Source organism: Penicilliopsis zonata (assembly GCF_001890105.1).
Source record: "Penicilliopsis zonata CBS 506.65 unplaced genomic scaffold ASPZOscaffold_7, whole genome shotgun sequence".
In the NCBI taxonomy this organism is placed as follows: Eukaryota; Fungi; Ascomycota; class Eurotiomycetes; order Eurotiales; family Aspergillaceae; genus Penicilliopsis; species Penicilliopsis zonata.
This window is the reverse complement of record NW_019208917.1, coordinates 567,770-593,243: the sequence shown is the minus strand read 5'-3', so window position 1 is coordinate 593,243 and position 25,474 is coordinate 567,770. Positions and strand designations below refer to the sequence as shown.

The window sequence follows — 25,474 nt, the reverse complement described above, 5'->3', positions numbered from 1 at the left end:
GAGACAACTACCTACCTAAGGTAGGTACCTACCTAAATACCTACCGAAGTACCACTATACTTGTACCTGTTAAGGGTCTGGGGTCAGGGTCAGGCCAGGGTCGGCTCAGGGTCGGAGGGTCAAGGGTTTAGCCGGAGAATCGTCCAGCCGAGACACGCCAAAAATAGGCCCTGCATACCAGACAAACAGACCAGCTGCACCTCCAACTGCCCTTCCCCGGTCGGGCTATCGTCTTTTTTTCCCTCCCCTGGATTCTCTTGCCAGTCGCTCGCTCCCATCCACATTCCACACCTTCGTTTGGCGTGTTGTTTGCTGTTGCTGTTGCCGTTGCTGTTGTTGTCTCCGTCTGCCTCGCCGGTCTGGAGTCGGGTGTTTCTACAATCCCCCCTCTTGGTGTCTCTGATCTGCATGTTTCACCCTCTGGCCCAGTGACTGAGGTTTAGTGAGAGGGGAGAAGAACACCACACTCGTTGAGAAGAAGAAAAAAGAGAGCTCTTGTTGATTCATCGTCTGTTGCTCTATACTTCTATCTTGTTTACGGTTACTACCGCTCCACCATGCGTGGTCTTCCTTTGCTCTTCATCCTCCTGCTCGCAACCCTGTCGGCGGCCTGGCCGTGGCGGCCGTATGGGTTGACACACGGGGAGGTGGTCAACAAGCGAGCTGGTAAGGATTCTTTTGCTTTTCTTTCTTGATTCCGTCTGGCTGTAGATGCTCATCTTTGGCAGATAAGTCGACCTCCTCCACTACCACCGAGGCCACCACGGGCGCGGCAGCCTCTTCGACCACGACCGCCACAGAGACAGGCACTTCCAGTGGAGGAACCTCGGCGTCAACATCGACTTCAACAGGCACTGATACGTCGACGACGACGGCGACCAAGTCAGATACAAAGACCACGACAGGCACCGACACGGGGACATCTACCGGAACATCGTCGGGCAACACAACCACCTCTTCCATCCCCGCCGATGCCGCGGCGGGCGGTATCTCCATGATGACTCCCTCCGCGGGCTCGACGACCTACTACCGCATCGGCGAGTACGTGACCTTTGCCTGGAACTACACCTCGCTATCCGTGACCCCGTCGGCCGTCAACGTCGTCGCCTCATGCAGTCTTAACGACCAGATCTATACCATCTCCGGCAACATGAGCGTGGGCCCGACTGGCCGTGTCACCTGGGATACCAACAACTACAAGGGCTCTGCCACGGCACCCTTGCTCACTGCCACCTACACCTTGATCATCTATGACGCCAGCAAGTCTATCAGTGACACCGCCAGCCCGGGCTATCTGTCGGCCGCCTCGACCACTTTTGCCATGTACACTGCGCAGCCATATACTCCACTAAATGGTAAGATATGGGGATGAAGATGAGTTGTAAAAATGAAAAATTCAATCTAATTCATGCCCAGAATATCTCTGCGTCACCTGCAGCGGAGCCTTCTCCGAAATGGAGCGCAACGCTCTCAAATTCGCCGCCGGCATGTTCACCATCACCGTCCTCTCCTTCACCTGGTTCGTGGGGGGGACGCGCATGTTGACTCTCTAATCGATCTAATCCTCCTTCTCCATTAAATCCTTCGACATATTTCTCTTCCATGAATATATGGTTTGCATCGAGCAGCGATTTCCTTCATGATCATCATTAGGTTGGGATTTCTTTTTCTTCGGCGTTGATCTTTGGTTCTTAGCAGCGTTCGGAATTGTCTTATACTCTAATAGAGCAAACATTTAATGTTACACTAGGCCTGATGGGATAACAATCTGTAGTGCTTCTTTGTACGTATGTAGCTCTAGGTCTATATATATATAAGGTATTCTTCTCCCTCCCTCCCTGTTGTCCATGCGATATATTTATTATCTATTCTTTCTTATTTAAAATGACCCTCGGCTGGATCTGGCCGAAAGACCCCAGACCCGGAAACCCAACACACTGGCCGCGCCGGTGGCGGGTCTTGGATATCATCACCGGAAGGGGGCCCGGTATCTTCATTGGACGGATCGAGAGCAATGCTCCAAAGATGGAGGAGTGGTCTGGTTGGATGAAGAAGAAGACGGGAAGAAGACAGGACGATTTGATAGGAGGACAACAACACTGCGCGGAACGACGCCGACGAGATAAGAGCAAGTCCCCGTCGACTGAGCGGTATGATTTCCGACAGAGACGGTATAGAGTCCCTGATAAGAGTTCGTGGAGCGGCGTGCAGTACTGTGATGGGTCGTCTAGGCGCGGCGGCCGCCATTTGATCCCGAGGCGGTTCTGGGATTGGCGGGGGGAAGAGTATCCGGCTGAATACTGGCATGATGTGGTTTATGGGGCGCACAGTGACCAAGCCTGTTGTTCATGTTGTTAATTGTTGCTATGTACCTACTACCTAGTAGTTATCTACTGGTTGGAAGTTAACAGCTTTCGTGGTAGGCTTCCCAGTTGCCATTCTGGTATCGGCGGATGGTAGGCAGCTGGGCGGTGCGGTCTGTCATCTGCTGGCATTTTTTGCAGGGGGTTTGCTTGATGGTTGAATAGGATGAAATCATATCCTAGTTGGTTAGAGAAACACTATTTGAATGTAGGATTGGGGGAGAAGAGGGGAGGGGGCGTACAAGTAAATAAGATAGATCCCACTTTCGCCCTCGCTGGTTCAGACAGTCGCAGACGGCTGTCTCGAGTTTCGTCCTCGTCGTGCCAGGAGCTGTTTTGATCGAGACCAGCCATTCGGGCGCTCCGCTGTTGTCCAGACTGCAGACATTCTGTGCTTGGAAGGTTATCCCCGCTCGCACCAGGACGATCGTAACAATACGCTCTTCGGTGGAGCTGGATAGGACATGGACGCCCGGCACGCCTCGCGTCGCAAACGCAGCGACGACGCTCCGCCAGTCACCCTCGGCCGCTTGCGCCTTGGAATTCGCGGCCTCCCGCTCGGCCTGCTCGCGGTGCTGCCTCTCCTCGCGTTCGGAACCGACCAGTCCCTCGAGCAGCACGTCGTAGTCCCGCTCCCATACCCCCGACGGCTGCAACAGCTCGCCGCCGTTGTCGCGGATCCGCTCGTCCACGCGTGCCCACACCGCCGCCATCTCCGGGCTCTGCCACATCGCCTGGAAGGTCCCTACCTCTGCGACCCCGCTGCGTGCAGACTCCTTCAGTTCCTGCAGGAGTACCTGCGGCGACCGAGGCATCTGCTTCGCCGCCTCGGGCTGCGTGATGGGTCGCAGAGGTAACAGCAGCCGGTCGGGCAGTAACGTGCGGAGTTGGTGAATCTAATCTATTAGAAAAAAACATAAAAAAAAAGAAGAAAAAAACAAAAGAGAAAGAGGGTGTGGTACCCTCTTTTCAAGCTCTTGCAGCTTGTTGAGCGACGAGACAAGTTGCATCTCGGAGTCCCAGTTGACGATGTTCGCCTGTGGATTCGTTGAATCGTGATCTTCCACCTTCAACATGGTGAACGATATTGCAGTCGCAGCCAATTTTCACCTGGTATATTAAGCTGTACGCAAATCAGGAAGAGCAGTCATTGGAAAGGATTGCTAGCACTTACATTAGCTGTGGCTGTATTGGTTCGTCGAGCAAGTATCGTTGGATTGAGGCGATCCCACAACGCGTCGCCGACTTTCAAGCCACGCATGGCTAGAAGTGGCTTTGCAGCTATACCAAATTGGTACTAGTGTTTTGTCACCTGCTCTTCCTTCCTATTTGGGCCCAAAGGATAAAGCACGTGATGTCTGCTCTTCAAAGTTCAAGTCCCCAAACCTGCGAGTCTCTCCTAGGTACACTTCACCTCTCAGCCTTCACACAATGGCCCTCTGAGGAACACCGTGGCGGTTGATTTGAATATTCGGATCGATGGATTCAGTATTGAACCTGCTTACAATTCTCAAACACTACAATTAACTCATCACTCCCTGCCGTTGGGGCCGCCTGCAATGTCAAGAGACACCACCGATCGTTTCACCTAACCCCCTGGCTGCGATCGAAATCTATCTGCATCAGATGACGGGCCAGTTCTCAACCTCCTTGGCATTTGGCAATCAGGTCTCCACAGCATCGTGGAAGTACTAGTGAATGAGAGCTCTAAAGTGAACACATTATCAATAGCATCATCGCGTCGAAAATGATCAAGGTTCTGATATGGACGACTCGACCCTCACACAACTCCGTCTTGCTAGCTAGACATTCATCTACTCGACCACTAGATACGCGGCGTTGATCCTCCTGGTATGTGTATTTATCTTGCACGATCAATGTTTGCTCTGTAGCTGATAGTGACAATAATGACCAGCTTTCTGTCAGTCTACCTGCCATATCTCTTTTTTTTTTATGACCAGTAAGAAGATAAGACTGGCGGAGGTGATACACACAATATATATAGTTATATATATTGACGCAAAGTAGGAGTATATTTCCGAAAACCTTTTTGATGGTTTCATATAGAGGACTATGCATATAACTAACAATTTTTTTTTCTGTTTAGATTATTCTTCTGAACTGAGAATCCAAATTCACGTTTCCTATTATTATTGTATAATAATAATAAGGAAGTAGTTATAATTATCTGACCCCTCTTTGCCACCGACAGCGCCGATCGTCCACTGGGGCCGGATCATTTGTGGCAAATCCCATCAATTTTTCCTTTCTACCCCAGTCCAGGCCTCATAGCGGGGAGGAAGGATATAACACCATAATCCAACTGATACCAACTGATACTACCCGATACCTACGATATAGCGGGAGGGCAGACTGCTGTTGGTTGATCAGAAAGTGACCAGTTCCGCACCACACGCCATCGAATCAATAATGTCACATTAAAATCCTTGCTGAACCGGAAAACAATTCCTGTTTCCACCAACAGGCCGACGCTTTCATCCTTATTCCCCCCCGGCATTTCCCCCTCCTCCTGGTCGAACCGACCTGAGGGTTGCTTCCTCTCCAAGGAGAGGAGTCAATAATAAGCGTCACAGCGATGAGCGCAACAAAATCCGTGCTGCCTGTCGAAGGCGACGACGGCCACGCGCATTCTGCCAAGAGGAAAAACGTATCGATAGCGTGTAATAACTGCCGATCGCGGCGACTCAAAGTAAGATCTCAATATTGGCTTGGAAAAACGTGACGTTGGGAAATATCAACTAATCGAAAAAAAAGTGTTCTGCCACGTTGCCGTCGTGCATGCGATGTACGGAGAACGGGAAGATATGTATCTACGAGCAAGATGACAACCGCAAAAAAGCTGTCTGGAAATCACGAGTCGATAGGCTACAGGCCGAGAATGAGCGCCTCAAGAGTATCATCGAACGGCTTAAGGGCAGTACAGATGCCGATGCCGCGCAGCTTTTGCAGCAGCTGAGAGGTGGTGATTCCGATTCGACCAGCGCCAGCAGCATGCGGACGGCCAAGGATAGCAGTTCGCCTGGACAAACGCCTCCGACGGAGCCATCAATGTCGCAAGATGCGACGATGCCGACGATGCCCCCTGATAGCATTGGCGAGATTCTGATGCAGGCCGTCGGACCCGACCCAGACGCTTTCATAGCGGAGGTCAAGGTCTCTAACCTTCCACCCGAGCAGCTCACCCGACAGGCGATCCACGCATTCTTCTCATGCGGCGCGACGTTATTCTATATCACGACAGAAGAGGAGGCTGCAGCCTTGATCACCGAGGTGTACCACAGTGACACGATCGACACGGAGGACATCTGTGACATGTGCGCCCTCGCGGCGATCGGCAGCCAGTATGCCGTCACCCAGATCCCGTCTGCAATGAGAGATCTATACTTCCGATACGCGTGTGCTCTCATGCATGGTACCATGGAGAAGGATGACATGCGCAGCATGCGGGTGTTTATCTGTCTGTCAATGGTGTCGATCATGGAGAAACGCCAACGGGCGCCGAGGTTGATTGGTGAGTGAGAGATTCTCTTTTTCCGGCATTGTTCGTCAAAAAACTGATGCTGTTTATAGCCTACGGTCTCAAGATCGCTCGGTACAATCTTCTTGGCCGGATCCACAGCGCTGAAGAAGAAACATGGCCCGAATGGGCGCGGCTTATGCGAACATTAGCCTTTATGGAATGGTGCGTCTGTGGTGTAGATATAATATATGCATTTTTGGCTCCTTTCCTGACTTTGTTTAGCTGGCTCTCCTTCACTCTTGGGTTCAGTTTCAAACTGACGAACAAGGACATGGTGTTGGTAAGATTTCCCGCGCCATCTAGATAAACAAAATGACCAGTCATCTCACGGTTTCCCTATAGATTTCGCAGTTGCGTGTCGAAGACCCAGATGTGGTCAGCGCAGACCTGATCCAGATGCAAATGAGCCGGATCGCCCTGCTCTGCGCTCAGATCTACTCGGAGATCTGCCACATGAAGGAGCCGGCGTGGGAGACGGTGAACGAACGTCTGCGACAGGCCGACCGCTGGTCGCAAGAGCTCCCCGCCGCGCTGCAGCTCCAGACGCTGCTGCAGGTTGGTGACGACGGTCTGTCCGCTCCCCGGCGACGGGCGCTCTTCCTCGTGCACATGATCCACATCGGCAGCCATGTGCTGCTCTACCAGCACGTGCTGGGGACGACGTGGCGGACGGTTACAGCAGGAGATCCGTTCAGCGTCATGGGCTTTCTCCAGTCTTCGGCGTGCATCCACAGCGCTTATACGGCTGTCACGCGGCAGCAGTCCCAGATGTGCTTCATGCTCTACCGGCAAAACGGAGTTTTCCAGCGTTGCTGGCTCGTCATGTGGGTGACCATTCAATCTTCCTATCTTGCATGGTTTGACTAATTGATAATAGTAACACGTCATTCCATTCGAGCATTCTTCTCCTGTTGAGCATGACACACCGCCTGCTGATGGGACAAGCGGCGTCGACACTGGCGGACGACATGCAGCTGGTGGAATGTAGCCTCGAGATCCTCACCTTCTGCGGCCAGGCGGATCCGTCGGCGGCGAATTTCCTGCAGAGGCTGGCGCCAACAGTGTCTGCGTTCAAGGCCGTGGCGGAGAAGCGCGAGCTGGAGAAACTGGCGAACCGGATGTCGATCGAGTCGATGGTGAACCGGACTCCGGCGGGAGACGAGGCGCTGACGGATCTGGTGCAGCGGTTGATGGGGTTGATGCTGGTTCCGGGGAAGAGTGTGTGGCTGTCCTAAAACTAATCTTGCTTCGAAGCTTATATATATCTAGCCTTCTAGTTATACAAGGGTATACAAAGGTATACAATGGTAGTTCGCCGAGGTACCGAGGTAACTACTGCTGCTTATAAACTGCTCAATCGGCTGGCCAACTCGGCCGTCGCGTCGCGACACAAGGCCTCGACATCAAAGTCGGCGATGATGGCATTCCGGCGATTGATCTCCGCCTCGAGCTTGCCGAGGTCGCTGCCCACGCCGTCAGCCATGCACTGGTACCCGTTGCCCATGAAGCGACTGCTCTGGACCAGCCAGTGGGCCCTCTCCCGCCTGAGATCGTCGTATACGGCCAGGGCGACCTTGATGTGCGCGTGGGACCGGACGCTGCCGTCCGCCAGCAAGGCCGCCAGCACGGCCGAGTCTTCCAGGCAGAAGCCTGCTCCTGCGCCGTGATGGGGGGAGGTTGCGTGGGCGGCGTCGCCGGCGATACAGATGCGGTCTTTACTGAAGAACGGGACTGGATGGTCTGCCAGATCGAAGATGGCCCACTACATCATTAGTATGAGACACAAGAATGTAGGATGAATGAGCTTACCACCGACAACTGCTCGTCCGTCAACTTCAACAACCGCGTCACATTCTCGCCGAACGCGTGGAAATCGGCCAGAGCTTCGTCTCTGGTCCCCATCCGCGTCAAACGGGGATACTCCTTCCATTCGTCCTGGGAGGAGTGGAAGGCGACGATATTCAACGTTTTGCCCTGGTTGACGGGGAAGGTCAACATATGGTTTTTCGGACCGATCTGTACACACATTGTCAATAAAATCTTCACCACAGCTTTGTAAATCTTTCCGGTTTTGTAAATCTTACATGCATGCATGCATTCGAAGCCAACTCTTCTCCTATAGCTTCGACGGCCTTCTCCATAGGAACTAACCCCCTATAAGCGTATTTATGCGTATACCCCGGTTTAGCAGCGGGATGGGCATCACCCAGCAAGATCTGCCTCACCCGCGATTTAATGCCATCACACCCGATGACAAGATCTGCCGTTGCGAATGAACCGTCCGTAAAGGATAACCGGAGCCGACCATCTTCTCCATCTGCTTCCTTTTTTTCAATAGTGTCGAGCCGTTTGTTGAACTGCGCGACATGATCCGGAAGCAACTTGACGAGTTCGTCTAGGAAATGTGCACGATGGACTCCGTTCTGACCGAGAGAGTTTGAAATCGTGAAGCGGATGGGCTGCCGTTTCCCCTCGGTAGACAGTCCGTCCAAATAATCGAACCAGACGTTCTGTTTGCTCGGCCACAGGTTGCGCGTACACACCCGTTCGAACGCGCCGTGGATCCCCTCGTGGCACAGGCGCATGGCCTGCACTGCGTTCGGGCTGAAGGAGACCCCCGCGCCCACCTCGCTGAACTCGCCGGCTTGTTCGTACAGCGTTACGGAGAGGTTGCGGTGGTGCAGGGCGATCGCCAGGGTGACTCCCGCGATGCCTCCTCCGATAATAGCGATGTGCATTGCGAATAGAATAGAATAGAATAGAATAGAATGGGCATAGAATGGGAGTGAGAAGTATAGAGAGTATGGAGATATAGGAAAGTACTTGTTATATACTACTTGATTATATAATTAGTTATTCATTATGTGACTTCCGAACGCTTCCGATCGGAAGAGGTGGGGATGACCGAAACGTACAACTAATGAAGATCTATGAATTAACATCGGAATACTACTCTCGTGCACAATTCTAGTAGACAGGCATGCGGAAAGCGTCGAGGTCATAAATCATAGCCTCGATGGAATCCGAGTGGACGCAGTCCGGGTTGGCGGCGGTGTCGTTGGACCAGTACGGACGAGTCGGCCAAGGACAGATCTGCTGGTTGTCGCCGGCCTGGTCGCCCTGCAGGATGGTGCCGTTCAAGGTGGCGGGCGCGACGCCGGCCTCGACCCAGTCGATGAGGACCTGCAGGTTGGTCTGGGGCCAGGGTCCGTTGGGCTGGGCGGTGTTGGGCGAGCAGTGGGCGCCGCCGGGGACCAGGAAGAGACGGTAGAACTCGTCCATGGCGGCGTAGGAGGCGGTGGTGTTGAGGTCACCGTACATGATGCTGCGGACGGACTCGTAGTAGCGCACCGAGGAGGCCGTGGGGATGGAGTCGTCCTGCTCGCCGTGGAAGTGCAGGATCTTGGCGCCCGACTCGGCCAGCAGGGTCAGGTCGGGCCAGGTCGTCTGCAGCGTATCCTCGAACTCGGTCCAGGCCTGCATGATCCAGTGTTTCAGCGTGTCGGCCGTGACCCCGTCCAGCGTGGGCAGGTTGTCCAGCTCGACCTTCTCGAGGAAGAGGGTGACGAACTCGCCGCCCAGCGCGGAGATGTCCAGCCCCCACGTGTCGGTGGTCGAATCGTACTCGGTCACCGAGTCGTCGATGTACGCTCCCGGCTGGTATGAAAAGTACATCTGGCGGCCCTCCGAGTCCTTGGGGCCGGCCAGGATGGTCTTCATCATCGTCACGGCTTCCTGCGAGACATTGCCGCTCACGGCGGGCGTGTCCACGGGCTCGGCCCCGGCGCCGTACTCGACGCTGATGGTGAAGTCGGCCGCGCACGAGTACGCCTCGCCCACGATGCTCTGCAGGTCAAACTCGAGCGCGCACAGGTCCGAGCGGCCGATGACGCCGTCCTCCTTACCGTCCAGCTTGTCGCACGCGGCGATGGTCGCGTTCATGATCTTGCTGAACTCGCACGTCGACGGGAAGGTGTCGAGCTTCTTCTGCACGTAGCCCGCCCACAGGTGCTGCACCTGCTGGAAGGCGTACCGCAGCGCGGGGGCGCCGATGGCCAGGCCGTCGAACTGGTCGTGGAACCGCTGCAGCTGGCTCATGCCCTCCCGGCCACCCTCAGAGCAGCCCTGGTAGTAGCTGTACAGCTTTGTGGAGGAGGAGTTGTAGAAGGTCTGCGTGAGTTCCTGGCCCAGCAGCGTCATCTCATGGATGCCCTGGTAGCCGAACATGTACAGGGCGTCATAGTTGATCGTGCCGTTCTCGATGAGGATGGCGCTCGACACTTCCGTGTCGAAGCTGCCGAACCCACCGTCCGTCAGCCCTGCCACGGCGCCGTACATGACACCGCCGGGCAGTGAGCCGGACACGGTCGTGCCGGAGTTGATGGCGAAGCCGCCGCCGCCCGTCGCCAGGAAGCGGTTGGCGAAGTTGGCCGGCGCGGGCAGCCAGTAGTTGACCAGCACCGTGTCATTGCGGCCACGGTGCGTGTATGCAAAAGTCACGTTGCAAAAGTCGATGACGGCGTCCGGGAAGAAGTTCTCACCCGAGATGGAGGCGTTGGTCACCACCGCCGCCGTCACCGTGTCGGGAAACGTGCTGACTCCGGTCAAGTAGTCGTCGTCTGGCAGCGACGACTGCACATATGAGACAGTGCAGACGTCGTCCAGCGTCGCCGAGCTGGCGTGCGCCAGAGAGGCAGCCGCCGCAGCCGTGGCCGCGAGTCTCGTAAGACGGGCCATGGTGATGGAAAGTTTATTCTTTTTTTGGGGGGGGGACCGAGAGTGAGAGAGCTGGGGAGGACCTGCTAAGCTGACCAGGGAGACGCGCCTTGCGCCTCTGTTTTATACTTCACCCAAGGCCTGTGGGGGCAACCCTCCCTTAGGATTTCTGCACGTAGGCGTCCACGTCTACCTCCCAAGAAGTCTTCCCCTTTCGGGTAAAGGAATGGGGTGACTTGCCGTACGGCAGATGGGTTTTCACTAACAGAAACAGTTTGCCTCCCCGTCTTCCACACTGTACACTGTTTCGGCTTCAACACTAGTCGTGGGGACGTGTCAGTAGCGGGAAATATGCTTAAGCGGGAGACGTAAGCGTGGGGACTCTGGGGAGAGATCGTCATCACATCCTGCCCTGCTAGACTCGCTACCAAAGCAACTATGGAGCAGGTAGATTGCTAGTTACGAGTTAGCTAGGCTGTAGACCAAGTCCCGAATCTTCTCCGACCACTTCCGAAGTCCCTACTAGCACTCCGTACTACTAGAGAGTGTAGTATCTACTGGCACTCCGTAGTAGTTACTCCGGACGTACCCAGTTTTTGCCCTCGCTTCCCCGCTCAACGTGGGCTTCGTTCTACCCCAGAAAGACCCGTACTCAACATGGCGTGGGGATATAGGCGATTGTGGGAGGGTGAGAAACCTGATGCTTGAAGAGCCATATCGATCTTCAACGGCCGGTGTAGATTAACGTTGGACTGCCAAGCATTGACTACGGGAAGTCGGCGATGATCCGAATGTGCAGCGTGCCGCTCACTGCTTAAACAGGGCTCTGAGCCGATATTGAAACATGCCGTACGGAGCACCGATTCCGTGATCTACCTGGTCAATAGCGAAGAGTCAACTATTGCTCGAGAATCAATTAACTACCCGGGAGCGTAGTATACTCAGCACCAAGTATATACGTATCCCCGGTCCGAAACCTAGTAGTTGACGACGATTGCAGCCTGCCACACCTGCCACAATCTGCCACAATCTGCCACAGTCTGCCCACTTTTATCCACTTGGACCGGAGAATCCGCAGCTCCACCAGCATCTGTGAGAGGAGCCGAGGAAATACTTTAGAGTTAGCGAAAGGCAAGAATTAGGACTCGAGATAAAAGACTCACTCACTATACAGATCCCTAGTGCGACAGTCGTGGCAGCCGTGTCAGTGAGAGGGAGGAGGAGAGGAGAGGAGAGGAGCAGGAGGAGGAGGAGGCAGCTTCAGAGACTCAGAGTCACTGGAGTCACGAGTGTCACTTGACAGAGCCAAGAGCATGTGATAGTTATGCAGTGCATGGATTATATAAGCAACACGGTATGCATGATATTACCTAATCATTTATGCATCAGCATCCACGATTCCACAATACTCAGTGAGTCAGTGAGTCAGGATGGACTCGGACAGGTGCGACTACCGAGCACCGAGACCGAGTACCCCAGGAGTCAATCGGTAGCTACTAGCTACTAGCTCCAGCTATTCAAGTATGACATATGGGACTCAACTCTAACTTAGACCTTGATGGGTTCCCGTACGGAGATACACCCGAGTCGGCGACTACTGATTACTTAGTGTGCACTGTGCAGTCATGACATCATGAGTCTGTGTCTCGGGGAACGGATACGAAGCAATGGGAAGTTACCTTAGTAATCGTGAGTAAGTGGGAGTCTCGACCTCGGCGATTTTTCGTCCGTTCCGGCTCGGAGGTGAACGGACCAAATCTCCGACGGACATTCGGATTTAACTGAAGAGTATCATTTTGATTATCATTTTATTGACACTGTAATAATATAGAGTAGGAGGGGATAAATAAAGTTATCTATTTATCGATCTCACTGCGCAGAGACCATATTGACAGGGTCTCGTATTTCGTACCCGAGTGTTGGGGGCTGACTGTGCAGTGTTGTCGCTGCTGGCACCAGTTGGTCCTAGGGCTTAGCCTACATGACAGAGTACTCTGAGTAGTTATGTAGTGGTATTAGGCATTACTTTACCTTGAATAAAGTATGGAGTATTAATTACAGAGCACTACCATTGTATTGGGTAATACCAAGGAGTATAAGAAGTTAAGAACTACCTACTCCTGTGATCATAATTTATGAATCAAGATCTGATTCATAACCTGGACGGAACTCGGCCTGACCGAGTCAACGGTAAATACCGAGGTAGTAACTAGAGCACCATCTTATTAGACTTATCTGATATTAATAATTCAAAGTTGGTTTGTGGAACAAAGTGAAGCTTAATTGATCTGTAGAATTAATAATCGAGAGACAGAACCTGTAGTGATACTACCTAGGTACTAACTTGGTAGGTATATAGGTAACTAGGTACTAGGTAGGTACTACTCCGTAAATCCGTGGTACTACGGTATGATACACGATAAATTACGGGTGATTTATCAGCGGAAGTCGGTGGAAGACCCCTCGTGCGTGACAAATCGCCGATAGACTCAATGTACTCCGTAACTCATAGACTCGATGTACGGATTAGTCCAGTACTCCATAAAAACTCTACCTAGTATACTCTATGTTAATCTACCTGATTGAATTAGTAGTAACTAATTATAACCAATGTCCTAAATCAACTACAGATGGAATACTATTCTAAGAAAATGAGAATGTACTCCAGATGCAGTAGCTCTAGGTAACAACAATTAAGGGTCAAAAATATCCTTATACCCTGTCAGTCATAGGCATTAATTAGTTAGCCTAAAAAAAAGAAAAAAAGTGACTCACGATTTGCCCAACTGGGTCTAGCCAGACCCCTCGGACACGGCTTTATGGAGCGCCGGCACCGATCCATTATTCAGGCTGCCACTTGGCGGCGATACGAAGTTTTACGAGAGGATCCGCGGACGCTCCGCTCGGGCATACCCTGGCCGAGGCGGATTTAGTGAAGGGGAGAAAAAAATATATCAGCCTGGATGGATCAGTTTAAGACTCCTCCGGATCTCACATCTCACTCTTCATCTCAAACAAGCAACCACCAGTCATCTCAACGATTGCCACCTCATCAGCAAGATAATCTATCCATCTCATCTTGCCTGCCCAACACACCCTTGCAATCTCTCACCGCCTCTTGGTCATTGGCCGCCCCGTCACCGCCGCAAACAGCCGGCTGAGTCACTGGCTCTGAAGTCATTATTTAGTTGATTTATTACACCGCCATCCGCTACACAAAAATGCCCTCTTCCTCCTCCACCACCACCACCACCACCACAACCCTTTCTACCTACTCTTCCCCCTCTGCTGCCTTCGATTCCATCCTGCGTCGTCGCTCCCAGAAGAAAATGAGCATCACTCAGACTTACTACCTGGCGCACACCGCCCGCCGGAAGCTGACCGTCGAGGCCGGTCGTGCCGACCACGACCTGCGCCTGCTGGTTGGTCACGCCAACCTGCTGGACTCGCTGATGCTGGAGCTGGCGGATGCCGAGCACGAGCAGGAACGCTGGTTCAACCAGACTGTCAAGACTACCTCTACCACTACTACTCCCACTACCACCATCGCCGCTGCCGAGAGCCCGAAGCACATCAAATGGGCCGAGACGGTCATTGACTCGAGCGAGGAATGGAACTTGGACGGTGATCTTTCGGACTGCGAGAGCGACTCGGATAGCGATTCTGACTACTACGAGGATGATGAGGAGGAGGTGGAGGAAGATGATGAGGAAGATTTCTTCCCTCAACAGCAACAACAAGTCCAGCTTCCCCGCCGACGGGCTCCTTCACCGGTCGCCATCATCACCTCCCACGAACTGGACGACTACGATGATTCCGACTCGGACTTTGAATACGCCGACGACGACGAAGAAGACCTGGCGGAGTTGACGCTCACGCGCACCTCCTCGCACGCCATGACCTCCCCCCCGCCCGAGCTCTCGTCGGACTCGAGCGACGAGTCCGACGACGAGCTGCCGCCCTCGCCGCCGCAGCCGGCGCTCGAGGCATTCCCCGCCACGCACCACTCGGCGAGCGTGTGCACCAAGGAAGCCGTCACGTCGTCGACAGGGGTCGCCCTGTTGGACTCGTTCGACGAGGAGTTTTACGTATCACGCACAGGCCAGGGCATCATCTCCGCATATTAGTGGCGGGGGTGGAGTGGTGCCTTGCAGTCTGTACGATATTTGATATGTGATACCCCAAAAAGTGCATCTAGACAGCGCAGCGTTTTTCTTCTTTTGTCCATGTTCTCATGTTTCTCACCCTATTTATGATTCTGATGATCTCTACTCTACTGGATCTCCCGGACTAGCCGGTTGAGACTAGTGAATATATATATATACAATAGTTTACGACTCATTTCTTATCAAGTAGTTTACTAGTAACTGATCATCGCTGATCGCCGACTATTAGATACTAGTTTTCAATTCATGGACCCGCACATAAGGTACAGAGTACAGCAGTGACCAGAGATGAATATATAATATGGAATACCTGGTATAGTACACAGAATAATAATTAGTTACTATGTAACTAGACAGACAAAACTACACAATTAGCTGCATAATGGATTCCAGGTTTTCTGAAGTGTATAATTAAACTATTGTAAGTAACTGGATAGTAGAGAATCATAATAATTGACATAGATATGTAGTATTTGTAATAAGCGATAATTCTTACTGTATTACTGTGTAGGTACTCCGTAGTTACTGGTTATGACTAACCAGAGTGTACACTGTACACTCATCTCGTGTCTCTCGTGTCTCTCGTGTCTCTCGAGTCTCTCTCATGCCCCTCTCTCATGCCCCCGCAAAACGCAGCATCGCCTGCAGGAAATGCCGCCAGGCAAAGGTAATTATACTCCGTACCTACTCCATTGCAAAGACCTACGTGATAACTCACCTCCTCTACGGAGTACTGACACTCCGCTAGGTCCGCTGCGACGCGTCGACCCCCTGCCCGCGATGTGTCCGGTTAGATCTCTCGTGCCACCGTGATAAGGGATACCGACCTCGAAAGTGAGTTGAAGAGGCTTGATGACTACCTGGCCGGTGCCCACTACGCGGTTCTGGACAGAGCCCTCGTCTGTTGTCATTGGCGCGGTGCTTTTCGCCTGCTACAGTTTAGGCATTAACCTGCCTGTCGTCGGGAGTACCCATGAACCCCATACTACCTCTCATGCCTCGCTGTGGGCCGCCGTCACGATTACTGCACAGAACATGGCCGAGAATTTTGGTCGCCCGCCCGCAGTGAACCTGACCACCGACAAGGCCGTACAGAAGCTGTGTCGTGGGGAGATCCCGTTACCAGATGGCCTGGCCGAGCGTCTGTGTCTCGCTCAGGCTGCAAATCGCATCTCCCACGTCATGGCAGAGCACGCCGATGACCGAGGCGTGCCCGGGGAAGCGTGTATTGTCGAGATTGAGCCTCTCGGAAAGTTATTACCTCAAGTGTCCTCCTCCTCGGTGAATTCGATCTGGCTGGCTGCCGCCCACCTCCACCTGTACACATATCACCTCTTCTTTCCGCCGCCGACCGGCCTGGACGTAGCGACGCGCTCCTGCACGCCCATCGCCTGGCAGTTGATCTAATCCGTTCGCTGACCTCGTCCCAAACATGGTCCGACATGCTGGCGTACTGCCCGGCGTATTTCCTGCGCGCGACCTTGTTCACCACCGCCGCGTTTCTGAACAAAGTAGCGCACTCGTCCATGGTGGCTGCCGGGCAGATCGACTACGAGTCCACCAAGCTGTCATTCCAGATGGCCGTGTTTGCGTTACGGCGCTGCGTGGTGCTCGACGTCGATGCCGCTGCTCGGGAGGCTAACCTGCTGGACCAGGTGTGCGCGCACTGCGCGGCGAACGAGCAGATGCGAAACTCTCCACCGACATGTCTTCTATACCAGGACTCGCATGGCGACAGGATTAGTGTATGACTGTCTCTTGATCGTGTACCGGGCCCAGGGGAAACGGGCGCCCCTTTGGTCGATCTATGGGCAGCAGACCGATCCTGATCCAGACATCACAGATGTTTTACAAGTCGAAGAGAAGAACAACAACAACGACAATGACTGGGGTTTGACTATCACAGACGAGCTATGGGAAGAATTCGACAGCCTTTTTCCCGGGCTCAACAACTAGGAAGTCTCCTTGAGAAAGTCGAGGACAATCTGATATCCTGCTTCGAACCCACGCTTCACCTCCGGCTCGGCCAGCTTCCCCCTCGCACTCATCCACCCATGGATCATTTCGGGAAATTTCGTGAGTTGACTGCCTCGGGGCAGTCTCGCGATATACTCGTCGAGTATGTCCGCATTTTCATCGCCGCTCGCCAACACAGCCATCGGCACCATCACGGCGTCCGCATCAGCCAGATCTAGAAAGGCCGGACTAGTCTGCACCGCACATTTGAATGCAAACGGGGAGGAGTCCCTGTTGTCCCCGCACAACGACGACGCAACGAGCTTCCCACGCTGTCTACCGCGGGATACTTCTCCTCCAACCCGGCTAGCATAGGAGCAATCCTGGGGACGATATTGGCTGAATTCGCCGTGGTCGCGAAAAACGCCGCCCTCGCCTCCTGACCCGCTTCATTGCCGGGGAGGAACCACTCGGGATTCGCACACGGCGCGCCCGGGATAATCGCCAATCTCTCCGTCGAGGCGAGAATGTCTGCTCCCTGTAGGAGTAAGGGAGAGAAGGCGAAGATGTCGTAGATGAGGAGGAGGGCTTTTTTGCCGGGCGTGCCGGTGATATCTAGCATGAAGTTAACTAGTTCTTGTTATTCCATTCCATTCTTTCTTTCTTACATGTCTTCAATCCCGAGATGGTAAATAGGACACGAGGTTTATCTGAACGAATCAAATATCCTATAGAATCAATCATTAGCATTGTCATCTCTGTTTCCCTACCTCTTTACTGAGTATGAGCGGATTTGGCAGGCGTCACCGCCTTCACCCCTCCCTGCCGCATCCGGACTCCTCCTCCCAGTCACTCATGCCGGAACGCCTCGACGCAGCCTCACTGGGCCCTTTCTTTCTATTCTATCATGGTCTGCGAGTCTGGCATCGTGTATCTCGCCCGTTGCCAGGAGCTTCCCGGTAGCTGACTTGACCCGGACCCCTGTTTTACACGCTTACGCTTAACCTGATCAACACGGGGTGACTGCATACAGTCGAAGAAACTGCACCGACATGGACACGCCGAAGCTGTCCTTTGATTTCGACCTGCCGACCGGTCCTCCGAGCCGGCCCTCGTCGAATCGCAGCATCAGCGCCTCGCGGATTCGATTCGGCACCTCGCGGACCCTCGATGCGGACGAGAACGCTCGACGCAAATCCATCCAGTTCAACGTCGGAGCCGCAGAGAGACCCTTGCCCCGTCGGACGGAGAGCGCCAAGGGGAGAGTACCGCAGCATGTGGAGAGCGAGAAGGAACATAAAGCGGGAGGAGGAGGAGGAGGAGGAGGAGGGAGGACATCGTCACCACCACCACCAAAGTATGCCCAAATGTTTCAACGATATACTTTCTCAAAATTTCTGACCTGCTCTCGTGCTAGAACCTACGAGCGTGGGGTTTCGTTTGATACGTTTGACAACCGCGACGCGCCCGACTTTTCTCTGACGCTCAACTACAAACACAAGGGCTTCCAGTGGACCCGCCGCAGCCGGACCTTTCTGTGCGGCATCGACCAGAACGATTACTCGGAGTATGCGCTAGAGTGGCTCATTGATGAGCTGGTCGACGACGGCGACGAAATTGTCTGTCTGCGAGCGGTGGAGAAGGACTCGAGCATCACCACCGACGCGGCCCTCGAGGCTCGCAAATACCGAGAAGAGGCGGAGAACCTTTTCAAGCAGGTCATTCGCAAGAACAGTCAGGACGAGAAGGCTATCAGTCTAGTCTTGGAGCTGGCGGTCGGCAAAGTGCAGGATATCATCCAACGGATGGTATTTTCTACCCCCTACCCCCCCTTTTTTTTCCCCCTAACCGATCTTCCCTGCTAATTGATTCTGCTGGCTAGATCCGTATTTATGAACCGGCCGTTTTAATTGTCGGCACCCGTGGCCGCAACATGAGTGGCATGCAGAGCCTGCTGCCTGGCTCGGTATCCAAGTACTGCTTGCAACAGTCGCCGATCCCCGTGATTGTGGTACGGCCCTCGCCAAAGCGCGAGAAGAAAAAGAAGAAACGCCAGGCCGACCCGACGCGGCGCGGGTACAACCATATCCTGGAGATGAGTGAGCGGCGCGGGAGCAGCATCTTCGATGCGCGGTCCAGCACAGACAGCAACATCTCCCGGCTGCCGGACGAAGAGGCCGCCGTGGCCGAGGCGCTAGGCCTGCCGCGCGACTACACGCACTCGCGCAGCTCGTTGTCCACGACCGAGACGGTCTCTGATACCAGCAGCATCAGCCTGGGCAACGAGGAGGCCGACTTTGCCCCGGCGGGGTCGACCTGGAACTCGCTCGACGCGATCATGATGGACCCCATATTCGATAATTCGGCGGAGCTGCGAGCGGTGCTGACGGCGACCGACGAGCCGGACTCGGAATCGACGATCAAGCCCAGTAGCTCGGAGGAGTCGGGAACGGGGACGGACCAGGTTGGCCTTGCGACGGAAGGTGAGGAGAGAGTGATTCCTGTGATTATCACGGAGGACAGCAAGTAGTTAGCAGTACATAGCATAGTACATAGCATAGCGGTTCATTACTAGAACATAGGGATACGAATTTAGATTGTTACTACAAGACAAGATCTCATATTGGAAAGTCGGTAGTATTGAAATAATATCAACGTACAGAAATCATTAGAAGGGAACTTTTCTAACACATTGTCTAAGTAGAGAAAGCAACATTCGGAAAATAATAAAAAAATTGGACATGAGAAGAAGAGAAAAATTACCAGAGAACCATCCATGTAAATGCATCAGCGAAAAGAAAAAAAAAAAAAAAAAAAGGAAATCATCACTGCTACTAGAGAGAAGTAGAGAAGAAGAAGACAAGTTAGGTGAGTTGTAGTAAGATGAAGAAGAAAGGAATAAGAAGAGGAGGAAAACGTGGCTCTCGGGTATTGAAAAGAAAAAGGAAAAGGAAAATGCAAAAGCAAGGGTTCCAGCAAACCAACTTGGTCTCATTTTTGTTTCTGGTTGGGTTTCTTTCTTTTTTGTTCATTTCTTCTTTTTCTTTTCCTTCAAATGCTTTCGTTTCGTGCTTTCAAGTCGGGATGAGAAATGATACACTATACGTCCGACACTGGGTGGGGGCCCAGTCAGGCAGAAGCAAAGCAGGGGGGGGATTTGAAATGATCTACTCGTGCATGTCTTTCGAGGGGCGGCGGTCGGCCGGTTGCGACTTGGTGAGCATGGGGGAGGTCGGGTTGGAGGGAGGAGAGGTAGCCATGTTGTCATCCAAGGCGGCGAGAGCACTGTTTACATTAGTCGTGTGTTCTAGAGGGGTGAAGAGTAGGGGTGAGGCCTACCTGAAAGCATTGATGGAAGAGGCGGCCTCCTTGTCATCCTTCTTGGGGGTGGAGGCGCCGTTGCGACTGGAGGCGGCGCTGTCGTCACTGCCGCGGACGAGGTTGCCGCCGGGCCCGAAGTTCTTGCGGCCGCTGCTGCTACGTGAGCCGAGCATGCTCGAGGGCCCAAAGGAGGGCAGCTGGTTGGTGTTGCGCGGGGTGGCGCGCAGACGGCGCAGATCGTCGGTGCCGACCTTGCTGGAAGCAAAGTCTTGCGGGGGGGCACCCTGACCACCGAACCCGCCGGAGGAGAAGGAGCGGGCGTCGCCGCGGCCCATGGGCGGGCGACCACCACCGCCGCCGCCGCCACGGCTGGCCTGTTGACGGATACGTTCCATCTCGGCCTCTTGCGCGGCGCGGGCGGCCTCCTCACGGATCTCGTTGATCGTCTTGGGACCCTTGTCGGCGTCCTTGGACTTCCAGCGGGCGTTGCGCAGGTCGATGATGTCCATGAGCATGAAGCGCAGACGGCTGGGCAGGTCGGGGATGTCGACCATCATGTTGATGCGGCTGAAGTAGGCGTCCATGAAGGTGTGGCCGCGCTCGGAGGCGTCGAGGCTGCCACCGATGGTGCGCAGCAGCGAGGTCAGAGACTCGACCTCGGCCTCGTCGGGCGTGCCCTCGTAGTCGACCAGCTTCTTGACACACTCGTGCATGATGCGCTCCGTCAGCATGCCCAGCTTGTACAGTTCACCGATGAACTTGACGAGACCCAGCCCGCGACGCTTGGCGGCGGCGGCGGTGTAGTACTCGTCGGACATCATGGCGATCTCCTCGGTGACGCCCTCGGGCTTGGGCGGCAGGTTGATCTTCCAGCCGCGCTCAAACTCCTCCTGGCAGCGGTTGAGCAGGTACTTGCGGAAGAGGCTGCCGCCGGCGACCACGTTGCCGTTCTTGTCGCGGATGTTCTCGTCCTTGATCTCGGGGCTCATGCTCTCCAGCATACACTTGCAGAACTTGGCGTACATGGGGGCCCAGTGGGCCTCGTCGGTGGCCTTTTCAAAGGTCAGCTGGATGACCTGGCGCAGCGTGCGCCCGTCGGACTCGTCCTTGGACTGCGACACAATCTCCAGGATCTGGCCCGAGATGCGGTCAAAGTTCTCCGGGGTCATCTTGTTCAGCGCGGCCTTCACCTTGCGCTGCACCACGTCGGGCGCCAGGTGACCCTCGCCTCCGGGGACCGGGCCGGGAGCCTGTGCCAGACTGCGAGCCTTCCAGCCCGTGGTCGAGATCTGGAGGGCCTCGATCTTCATGTTGGCCGTCAGGGGCATGTCCTTGTCGCCGGCGATGCCCTCCTTCTTGGAGGGTTTCTTGCCGCCACCGCCGCCGCGGGATGCGCGAGAGGGATCGCGCTGGCCTCCCCGAGTGGAGGAGCTCCGGCTGCCACCGGCTAGACCACTACCAGGACCCATGGGCAGGCCGCCCGGGCGGCCCCCAAAGGAGCCAAAGGGACTGCCACCACCCATGGAGGGTTGGCGGATACCCTGGTTGGGCATGGCCATGGGACGCGGGGGTTGGGTGAAGCCACCCATGGGCCCGCCGAAGCTCTGGGAGGCACCCGGCCGCGAGGAGTGGCGGGGACCCAGCATCGGGGTGCGGGCGGACTGCGGGCGGGAGGAGTCGCTGTCGCCGACGGTCTCGCGCACGCGGGCGTCCCAGTCGATCGAGGGCTTCTCCTTGAAGACGGCCTGGAACTGCAGCAGGAACTCCTTGTTGTAGTGGAAGCGGCGGTCGGCGGGCGCGTTGGCGTTGAGGGCCGGGTTGGGCGAGACGACCGAGGGCGGGTAGGCGATGCTGCTGAGGTCGTCGAGGAAGCGCGCCGACTGCAGGGCCTTCATCGCCGCGCTGGGCTGCGGCGGCTCGACCGCCTTGTTGGTCTCGAGCTTGAGGGCGGCGGGCTTGTCGCGCTTGAGGGCGCTGACCGGCTTGGCCGGAGGGCCCATGAGCATCGACGACGACATGTCCGAGGCCGGGGTGGCCACGCCGCTGTCGGCCGGGCTGTCCGTCGCAGGCGTGCCCACACCACCCAGTCCACCCTTCTTGAGCGAGGCAAAGAGTTCCTCGCGCTCCTTGCGGCTGGCGTCATCATCGCCGGTCGTCGCGCTACCCTTCATCTTCGCCTCCTCCAGGGCCTCGGCCTCGCGTTCGGCCTGTTTCATGTTATTTTCCCAGGCCTCACGCTCCTCACGCTCCTTGCGCTCCTGATCCTCCTTCTGGGCCTTCTTGCGGGCGTAGTACTCGGCCTCGGCGGCGGCCTCCTTGGCCTCCAACTCGGCCATTTCGCGCTCGATGGCATCAAAGTCGATCTCATCGTCGGCAGCAGGGGCCTCCTTTGCCTTGGCGGCTTCAGCTTCAGCGGCGGCGGCGGCCGCTGCAGCCGCATCAGCATCAGCATCAGCCTTGGCCTTTTCTTCTTCTTCAGCCTTTTGCTTCAGACTGAGCTCTTCCATTGCCTTGCGAGCGGCCTCGGCCTTTTCTTCCTCCTCGGCCTTCTTAGCAGCAGCAGCAGCAGCAGCAGCCTCCTCCTCCTCCTTTTGTTTACGAGCAGCGGCCTCTTCTTCCTCTTGCTTCTTGCGAGCGGCGGCTTCCTGCTCGGCGGCTTCCTTCTCGGCGGCCTCACGCTGTTCCTGCTCCTGTTTCTTTTTCTTGTTCTCCTCCTCCTCGGCCTTGCGGCGCTGCTCAGCCTCATCCTGCGAGATCTTCAGCAAGACGGCGTCGCGCAGCTCCTTCTTCTTCTCCTCGTCCGTCTTGGTGACCTTGCTATCGGAGCGAGCATGGTCAGCGGAGCGGGAGGGTGGAGGCGTGGCGGACGGAGTCGTGATCTTGACGGGGGACGGGGTGGCGCGGGCGGGCGAGGCCGGGGTCTTGTCAAAGGTCTTGACGGCCCCGCTGGGATCCTTGATCACGAGCACGCTCTTCTTGGCCGAGGGAATGACAAAGTGCGTCTTGGGGGGAGCCGGGCTGTTGGCCCCGCGGCTGGCGCTGTGGGCGTGACCTCCCGCCGCGACTGCGACGGCCGGGTTGGGGGCGCCCGCAACGGCAGCGGCACCGGCAGGACCCTGGCCACCCAGACTCGAGCCCGGACGGTCGGTAGAGAGCTGGGAGGGCGAGCGGGACAGCGGGGCGGCCTGTGGCGGCGGCTGAACGGGGTACTGGTTCTGGAGGTAGGGACCTTGCTGGTTGTAGGGCATTCCCGGGCGCGGCTGGGGAGAGGGCGGGGCCATGTAGGGAGCCTGGGGCATACCGTAGGCGGCCGGGTTATAGTAACCGTAGGTGTGGTCATAGGCGGCGGCGGCATGGGGGTATGTCTGTTGGGATTTTATCAGCATGAGATATTGTTCGAAATGGCCACTTTCGGGCGCCAAGTTGGTTGGGGGAGGAAGAGTAGTATGAGTAGTACTGGTAGTACTAGTAGCAGGAGTGGCAGGAGCATGCAGTGGCGTCGTCGGGGTGTGGATGGCCTGCCGGGACCCGGAGGAGGACGAAGACACACGGGAACGTGGTCCTCCAGTCTTCCTGCGAGCAACCGGCGGCGGCCGACTGCCACCGCTACTGCTGCTCCTTGAACCAAACCCGTTGCTACGTGGGGGATGAGGATGAGGATGATAATGATGATAAAATGGGTCTCTCACAGTCTGGGGGCCCATGTGTTGTCCGTAGGAACCATAGGGCATCTGGGCGTGGGCCATGGGGACGACGGGGTTCATGTTCGGGGTGACAGGGTGAGCGTTGGCCAGGGCGGGACTGCGGTTGGCCTGATGCGGCGAGTTGGGGAAGGGAGGTGCCAGGGGACGACCCTGGTTATGGAACTGAGGGCCCATCGGGGGAGCGCCTCGAGGCTGGTTGGGAGTCTGACGAAAAGTCGGACCGGGAGAGCCGTAGGGCATCTGACCCTGATAACCCGACTGCGAGTATCCACGACCACGACCGCCCTGATGGGGGTAACCGGGTCGACCACCCATCTGACTGCCCACATCGCTGTGAGTGGATTGAGCGGATTCACGACGGAGGTGACTCTGGGGGGCACGCATCTAATTTGTTAGAAAAAGAACACATCAAAAAAAAAAAAATAAAAATAAAAATAAAAACATCAAGGAAATAAAGAGGAAAAAAAAGAAAAGAAAGAGAAAAATAAATACCTCGTCACCAAAGCTGCCAAAATTAGGAGCATTCCCCTGGTAAGAAGATGGAGGCGGCCGGCCGCCGCTGGAGGCAGGCTGGGGAATGGGCGAAGGCGAGGTCTGGGGAGAGACGACGCGCGGGTTGGGAGAAGAGACGGTGAGACCACCCGGCTGTTGGGCCAGGACGGCAGGAGACCCCATATTGGGCGAACTCTGAGGGTTGGCAAAGCCAAACTGCAGATTGCTAGGGCGACTGGCAGCGGAAGGTTGGCCGTTAGGGATCACGCCCGAGGCGCCCGCGGAGGTGATGGTGACGGAGGGCTTGCGGGAGTGGTCAGCGGCGGCGGGAGCACCGTTGACGATGGTGACGTGTTGTTGTTGTTGTAGTTGTTGCTGCTGCTGCTGCTGCTGCTGCTGCTGCATACTCACGGGCGACGCAGCGGGGCCATCCTTCTTCGTCGCAGAGGCGTACGATCTCGCAGTGGTGGTAGTAGTCGCCGGAGCCAGGGGGGTCGACTTGCCACTTGCTGAGGGCGAGGCGGAGGACTGACCTGCGGGGTGGGCACCGGGCTTCTGAGGGATCGAGGTCATTAGACAGGTTGGGGATCGTGGAACGACGATGACGCTGAGATGGTAGGAGTTATGAAGAAGGTGGTGGTGGTGGTGGGTGTGGTGAAGGTGAAGGTGGTCAAGGGTGAGCGAATTTTTTTTTTTTTTGGTGATGTCAGGTCGAGCAGACTGCAGCGTTCGGCATGAACCAAACGGCGGCGGAGGGGGGAAGAAGAGGCGAGCGAGACGCCTTTTGTCGAAGACGAATAGAAAAAGGAAAAAAAGAAAAAAGTCGAGATGGAAAAAGGCGACCAGCGACAACGGGGGGGAGGGGAGGGAGTTCGGTCGTGGTCGAGGGGAGGGAGGAGGGGGAGGGTGTGTTTGGGTTGTGGTTATGGACAAAAACACACAGAGGAGGAGAGCGAGACTTGCGTGGTTTGGCGAGCGAAAGAAAAAAAAAAAAAATGTGCGCAGGCAGAGACACCAGCAGGAAAAAAGCCGGGCAGCGAAGAGGGAGGCGGGCACACCACAACGGCGGTTCTGGGGGACAAGAACCGGCGGAATTTGGCGAGTGTTTGATGAAACAGCTCGGCCACGGTGAAATCGAAAGAAAAATCCCAGGCGGGCGCGAGAGGGTGAGGCCATTCGAGAGGCGAAGAGACGAGGCGAGAGTCGGGCGGTGTG

The 25,474-nt window shown here is 55.4% G+C and overlaps 12 protein-coding genes across 12 annotated transcripts; 6 read left to right on the top strand and 6 right to left on the bottom strand.

Moving 5' to 3' along the window:
- The first annotated feature begins 265 nt into the window (after positions 1-265).
- On the top strand, positions 266-1,660 carry ASPZODRAFT_132640 (hypothetical protein). Its single transcript, XM_022723075.1, has 3 exons — positions 266-666; positions 729-1,355; positions 1,417-1,660. Exons 1-3 carry the CDS (start codon positions 558-560, stop codon positions 1,551-1,553), a joined length of 873 nt encoding a protein of 290 aa, XP_022581082.1. The 5' UTR covers positions 266-557; the 3' UTR covers positions 1,554-1,660.
- Positions 1,412-2,450, top strand: ASPZODRAFT_1973775 (hypothetical protein). The gene is made up of 2 exons (XM_022727469.1): positions 1,412-1,653; positions 1,775-2,450. The coding sequence occupies exon 2, from the start codon at positions 1,885-1,887 to the stop codon at positions 2,356-2,358; it is 474 nt and encodes a 157-aa protein (XP_022581081.1). The 5' UTR covers positions 1,412-1,653; positions 1,775-1,884; the 3' UTR covers positions 2,359-2,450.
- On the bottom strand, positions 2,405-3,439 carry ASPZODRAFT_152037 (hypothetical protein; the record flags this gene model as incomplete). Its single annotated transcript, XM_022725806.1, has 3 exons — positions 2,405-2,542; positions 2,606-3,259; positions 3,326-3,439. The coding sequence occupies 3 exons, from the start codon at positions 3,437-3,439 to the stop codon at positions 2,405-2,407; spliced, it is 906 nt and encodes a 301-aa protein (XP_022581080.1).
- Positions 3,440-4,013: 574 nt separating this feature from the next.
- On the bottom strand, positions 4,014-4,639 carry ASPZODRAFT_1973270 (hypothetical protein). The gene has a single exon (XM_022727466.1). The coding sequence runs from the start codon at positions 4,440-4,442 to the stop codon at positions 4,071-4,073; it is 372 nt and encodes a 123-aa protein (XP_022581079.1). The 5' UTR covers positions 4,443-4,639; the 3' UTR covers positions 4,014-4,070.
- On the top strand, positions 4,532-6,972 carry ASPZODRAFT_1973151 (hypothetical protein). The gene is made up of 6 exons (XM_022727465.1): positions 4,532-5,073; positions 5,139-5,895; positions 5,955-6,066; positions 6,127-6,184; positions 6,247-6,732; positions 6,782-6,972. Exons 1-6 carry the CDS (start codon positions 4,960-4,962, stop codon positions 6,782-6,784), a joined length of 1,530 nt encoding a protein of 509 aa, XP_022581078.1. The 5' UTR covers positions 4,532-4,959; the 3' UTR covers positions 6,785-6,972.
- Positions 6,973-7,246: 274 nt separating this feature from the next.
- Positions 7,247-8,642, bottom strand: ASPZODRAFT_142375 (hypothetical protein; the record flags this gene model as incomplete). Its single annotated transcript, XM_022724849.1, has 3 exons — positions 7,247-7,666; positions 7,714-7,920; positions 7,989-8,642. The coding sequence occupies 3 exons, from the start codon at positions 8,640-8,642 to the stop codon at positions 7,247-7,249; spliced, it is 1,281 nt and encodes a 426-aa protein (XP_022581077.1).
- Positions 8,643-8,717: 75 nt separating this feature from the next.
- Positions 8,718-10,641, bottom strand: ASPZODRAFT_159412 (hypothetical protein; the record flags this gene model as incomplete). The annotated part of the gene is made up of 1 exon (XM_022726407.1): positions 8,718-10,641. One exon carries the CDS (start codon positions 10,639-10,641, stop codon positions 8,872-8,874), a length of 1,770 nt encoding a protein of 589 aa, XP_022581076.1. The 3' UTR covers positions 8,718-8,871.
- Positions 10,642-13,591: 2,950 nt separating this feature from the next.
- Positions 13,592-14,873, top strand: ASPZODRAFT_132633 (hypothetical protein). Its single transcript, XM_022723074.1, has one exon. It carries the CDS (start codon positions 13,842-13,844, stop codon positions 14,745-14,747), a length of 906 nt encoding a protein of 301 aa, XP_022581075.1. The 5' UTR covers positions 13,592-13,841; the 3' UTR covers positions 14,748-14,873.
- A 514-nt stretch (positions 14,874-15,387) lies between these two features.
- Positions 15,388-16,537, top strand: ASPZODRAFT_25645 (hypothetical protein; the record flags this gene model as incomplete). The annotated part of the gene is made up of 3 exons (XM_022728016.1): positions 15,388-15,453; positions 15,535-16,105; positions 16,153-16,537. The coding sequence occupies exons 2-3, from the start codon at positions 15,639-15,641 to the stop codon at positions 16,535-16,537; spliced, it is 852 nt and encodes a 283-aa protein (XP_022581074.1). The 5' UTR covers positions 15,388-15,453; positions 15,535-15,638.
- ASPZODRAFT_2129701 (hypothetical protein) lies at positions 16,301-17,364 on the bottom strand (the record flags this gene model as incomplete). Its single annotated transcript, XM_022727837.1, has 2 exons — positions 16,301-16,977; positions 17,049-17,364. 2 exons carry the CDS (start codon positions 17,362-17,364, stop codon positions 16,739-16,741), a joined length of 555 nt encoding a protein of 184 aa, XP_022581073.1. The 3' UTR covers positions 16,301-16,738.
- A 234-nt stretch (positions 17,365-17,598) lies between these two features.
- ASPZODRAFT_96841 (hypothetical protein) lies at positions 17,599-19,402 on the top strand. The gene is made up of 3 exons (XM_022730539.1): positions 17,599-18,099; positions 18,160-18,550; positions 18,625-19,402. The coding sequence occupies exons 1-3, from the start codon at positions 17,795-17,797 to the stop codon at positions 19,270-19,272; spliced, it is 1,344 nt and encodes a 447-aa protein (XP_022581072.1). The 5' UTR covers positions 17,599-17,794; the 3' UTR covers positions 19,273-19,402.
- Positions 19,403-19,651: 249 nt separating this feature from the next.
- On the bottom strand, positions 19,652-24,962 carry ASPZODRAFT_132630 (hypothetical protein). Its single transcript, XM_022723073.1, has 4 exons — positions 24,260-24,962; positions 23,753-24,151; positions 20,082-23,428; positions 19,652-20,027 (listed from the first exon to the last, which is right to left on the bottom strand). The coding sequence occupies exons 1-4, from the start codon at positions 24,830-24,832 to the stop codon at positions 19,910-19,912; spliced, it is 4,437 nt and encodes a 1,478-aa protein (XP_022581071.1). The 5' UTR covers positions 24,833-24,962; the 3' UTR covers positions 19,652-19,909.
- Between the last annotated feature and the right edge of the window lie 512 nt (positions 24,963-25,474).